The sequence below is a fragment of the Phytophthora infestans genome, genomic scaffold, assembly GCF_000142945.1.
Source record: "Phytophthora infestans T30-4 supercont1.51 genomic scaffold, whole genome shotgun sequence".
Classification (NCBI taxonomy): domain Eukaryota; phylum Oomycota; class Peronosporomycetes; order Peronosporales; family Peronosporaceae; genus Phytophthora; species Phytophthora infestans.
This window is the reverse complement of record NW_003303708.1, coordinates 326,307-330,675: the sequence shown is the minus strand read 5'-3', so window position 1 is coordinate 330,675 and position 4,369 is coordinate 326,307. Positions and strand designations below refer to the sequence as shown.

Below are 4,369 nucleotides of genomic sequence, written 5' to 3'. Positions count from 1 at the left end.
TTCCGGATCTAAGACGGCAACTACATCGCCACATTCTGAAGGGTGCGCTCATTGGGGCTTCTGGAACTCCAGCGGTAGGCGGTGGGGGGGCTGCTCGCTGCAAGAAGCAGCATGTACGCGTTAGCATTGGCGAGTGAGATAGCGTCACAAGGCAGTGACGTAGGGAGAGTGCCAGCTCGTACTTGCTTGTCCTTGTGCAAGTGTCCGAGACGGTAATGATTATCACCTTTGCAGTTCATAACCTGCTCCATGACGTGTTGCAGAGTCAAGAACGTTTTGGTAAGCGTGTCCGCTGTAGTTTCTCCAAAAGCTTTCTCCACTTCCCTGATGAGGCCTTGGGGTGTTCGTGGTATTGTCTGCGACTGCAGCGATTGAATGCTGGCAAAAAAGCCCAGGTCTAGGCAGTTGAAATCAGGACTTTGTGCAGGCTGGTTCCGCAGCGCGATGTTCCAGCCAATCCGAGGACCCTGCCGCGTTAACGTAGTCATCATCCTCTTGGACGTGGGGCCGAGCGTTATCTTGTTGGATGCGAATGGCAACACCCTTCTGCTCTTGCGGCCACTTTGCTTTGATAGCAGGAATTACGTCGTTCACCAGCATCTGACGTGAAATATCCCTTGTTATTGAGACAGGTCGCAGTTCTTCCACGCCAGCAGGGCGATTCACACTTGCCCTTTGAGTGATGTAGCGCTCTACAACAGGCCAGAGACTGCCATCCCAGTTTCCTCGGGGTCGCGCAACAGCACACAAAAACATCACCTTCATGATATAGCGTTTGCTCTGCACGAACTGAACAGGAGGATCCTCGAGCGGTACTTCATCTTTCCCATTCAGTAAGTAAATACTCTGCCCAATCTTCTTAATGTAGAACCACTTCTCGTCAATATGCACGACGTCAAACATTGGATCAAACACGTAATCCCCCCTTCCGTTAGGTCGAACGTGGTCCACACAAAACCGGAGGCGCACCAACTTGTGCGTGGGTGTAAGTAGTGGACGGGTCTGTCTGAGCGCACGCCGTATGTAGCCTTCCTTGATCAGCTGCTGAACCAGGTAGCAGCTCATGTTGGACGCGCGCTGAAGCAGACGCTGGGTTTCGCGCTCATTGACAGGAACTGCAGCGATTCTCTCGCACAGCTCAGCTCGATTGACCTTCTTCCTACCACATGCGCTCTTCCTTGACTTGACCACGGCTGCTACTCGACCTCCCATCGAATTGATTCCACGCCTCCAAATTCGTTCGACAACTTGGCGGCCCACACGGAAGTACGCTGCAACCCGAACGATCTCTCCATGTTTGAGCACTCCTCCCACGCTGCGAAGCAGTAAGGACTCCCAGACGGCCTGGCGCTCACTGTCTGTGATCTCCCCCAGGTGCCAGCTTTTAAAATGAAAGCTGGGAGCGGGAGCCAGTCTGGTCGGGAAAGCGCGGGAGATTCGAAATCCAAAAAGTGATCGGCATAGAGGGGGTATTTTGTTGGGTAGGCTGTAATATAATTTGAAATGGTTATCTTTTTCAGAGCGGATTGTGGCAGCACCACCGCAATATTGGATCGTTTGCACTTATCGTATGTTTCGATTTAAGTACGATTCGAATGGCTGGCCATCGCTTCGGCTTTGTGTCTGTTCATCGCGCCAATCCATCGCTGAATAATAGCTGTTGCCCGCGAGACCAATATGGCCAAGGCGTCCAAAGTCGTCCGCGTGGGCCAAGATGCGCCGCACCAGGTAAGAAACTGTCTTGCTATCGCTGTGCCGTCATGCTTCGTCATCGCATCTGACCTTTTAAATTGCCAACCAAGCCTGATGTGGAGAGCGAGAGCAGCTACAGCTTCGTGGAGCAGTCCAAGCGCCAGGTGAAGGTCAAAATTCAGAGCCTGACGGACGACGAGATTGTGTTTGACCTCATTGGTGTGGACGCTGCCATCGCCAACGCATTGCGCCGCATTTTGCTGGCTGAAGGTCCCACCTATGGCCATTGAGCACGTATACATCTGGAACAACTCGTCAATTATTCAGGATGAGGTGCTAGCCCATCGACTAGGCCTCATTCCGCTCAATGTGGACCCGCGTGAGTTTCAGGCCTTTCCCGGACAACGAAGAGGCGGAGGCCACTGACGAGAACACAATCGTTTTCAAGCTCGACGTCACATGCAAGTTTGACCCTGAACACCCGAAAGACCCAACCAAGGCCATTCACTCTTCTGGTACGCTTGTTTTTGCTGTTGCGATCTACCGATTAACGCACTAACACTATTTTCTTTGCGTTCTTTTTTGCAGTGTACTCGCGTGACCTAGAATGGGTACCACAGGGAAACCAGGAGGAGCGATTCGGCTCCATTCGCCCCGTACACGAAGACATTCTGATGGCAAAGCTGCGGCCTGGTCAGAGCATCGCATTGGAAGCCCACTGCCGCAAGGGCGTGGGTAAGGACCACGCTAAGTTCTCTCCCGTCGCGACAGCATCATACCGTTTGATGCCCAAGGTGGAGCTTATGGAGAAGGTAGAGGGCACTGACGCAAAACGCCTCGTGGAGGAGTGCCATATCGGCCTGTTCGATATTGAAGATATTGGCGGTGTCCCTACTGCTGTGGTGAAGGACCAGCGCGCCTGCACTATGTGCCGGAACTGTATTCGTGAGCCTAGCTGGAACGAGAAGATTCGTCTGGGGCGTCAGAGCGACCACTTTATCTTTAGCGTCGAATCTGTAGGAATGATTAAGCCCGAGGAGTTGCTGCTGGAAGCCCTCAATGTGCTTGCTGAAAAATGCAACGTCGCGTTAGAGTCGTTCACACAGGTGGATGAGGACGAGGAAATGGGCGATGAAGAGGAGGAGGAAGAGGACCAGGAAGAGTAGACCGATCATAGAAGATTGCTTGGAGCCGATTGAATATATGCAAACAAACCACAACCACTTGTTTCCTCCCATGGTTAAACTTACGAGCCGGAAGCCTATTGTCTTATTACAAGTATGCGTTGTCCTAAGCATCTATTTAGTGTCATCGTCTGTGTTGTAGGTGCTTCTTGCTTTTGTCTGCGCTCAGTGAGGAGGCGACAAGGCGTCCCAGCCCGAAACTCTCATCGAGAGCTACCTAGTTGTCCTGGTTGAGGAAAACTGATGCAGCGCGTATGCCGACGAAGACGAGAGCGATCTTGGACAGGTCCCAGGCAATGGCCTTCATCTGCTTAGTGCTGTCCACCTGCGGTTTCTTCTTCTTGAGCATGAACATCTTGGCAGCTCTGGGAGTTCTGGACGGTGGTTTGATGATAGGCAGCGAGTGCTGAGAACTGCCACATCTATTTTACACAAAATACACTTTGTCCCAATAATAATTACTATTGTGACGAGCAATTATTGTTTCTGTAAAGCTCGAGCTTAGGGAGCTCGAGGTACCCAAATTTAGAAATAGTGCTTTTTGATGTACTCAAAAAATGATCCAAAGGTCTCGATGTACTACAGCCTGTAGACCCTCATAGAATTGCAATGTCGTGAGCTGGACCAAGAGAATACGGTATGCCTCGCTCAGGTAGTTACAGCGGAGATGTATTGTTATATATCACGAAGCCATATTACGCCTCAGCTTTGCTAGGCGGTGGCTTAATAAGAGTGATACATCGATCACCCTGAATGAGGCGACAATTGCCCATACTAAAGCAAGTGTAGGCGTTTTTGAATGCGAGCTAGACCAACAAATCGTACGCTGACACAATTCAAAAGAATCGTGTAGTGTTGAGTTTCGCTGACTTACAAGTAGCCATGGGCCTTTAATAGTGCGCTTCTTAGATTTTTTGGCGGAGCGCCTTAGGATATCCTGCACCGTAGCAAGCATTTATAAAGCGCTTCGCTCTTGTATACCTATAGCTCTGTAGGAAATCTGGAGCTTTCCTTGATTTTCTTTTGTAAATGGTGTTTGTCTAAGGGTTAATGGTGTTTGTCAGGGTTATTCCTTTACTGGTAGAAACTTAAGTAGTATTATCCCGTTCATCCACTAACCTCTATAGAAGAATGGTCTGACATATAAAACCCAAGCTTCATCTACCTATAAATATACACAGTTTACATTCTACCTTAAATAGGTCCCTTTTCGATAAAAGGGGACAGTAAACTGCCGTTCACTGAGAGTTTGTAAGCTCTCGGAAGCCAACTTACTCTAGCGCAAGGTGCTGTGTGACCCCGTCACATCGACCCTTCGTATTTTTTATCTCTGCTAGCTAATCGCTTTTTAATACATCGACCTCGCCCTAACAGTTTTTCCTTGCATTTGAACCCCCCGTTTTTTTGAGACATTGACATCTTTTAGAAGCCCTCTTCTATTAGAGCCCCCGTACTGAAAAAGGTTATATGAGACATCTCGTCCTAGAATCCTG

At 49.7% G+C, this 4,369-nt stretch overlaps 1 protein-coding gene across 1 annotated transcript; it reads left to right on the top strand.

The window, feature by feature from the left end:
* Nucleotides 1-1,677: 1,677 nt before the first annotated feature.
* On the top strand, nucleotides 1,678-2,858 carry PITG_16658 (DNA-directed RNA polymerases I and III 40 kDa polypeptide; the record flags this gene model as incomplete). Its single annotated transcript, XM_002896843.1, has 5 exons — nucleotides 1,678-1,728; nucleotides 1,803-1,913; nucleotides 1,984-2,061; nucleotides 2,111-2,207; nucleotides 2,281-2,858. The coding sequence occupies 5 exons, from the start codon at nucleotides 1,678-1,680 to the stop codon at nucleotides 2,856-2,858; spliced, it is 915 nt and encodes a 304-aa protein (XP_002896889.1).
* Between the last annotated feature and the right edge of the window lie 1,511 nt (nucleotides 2,859-4,369).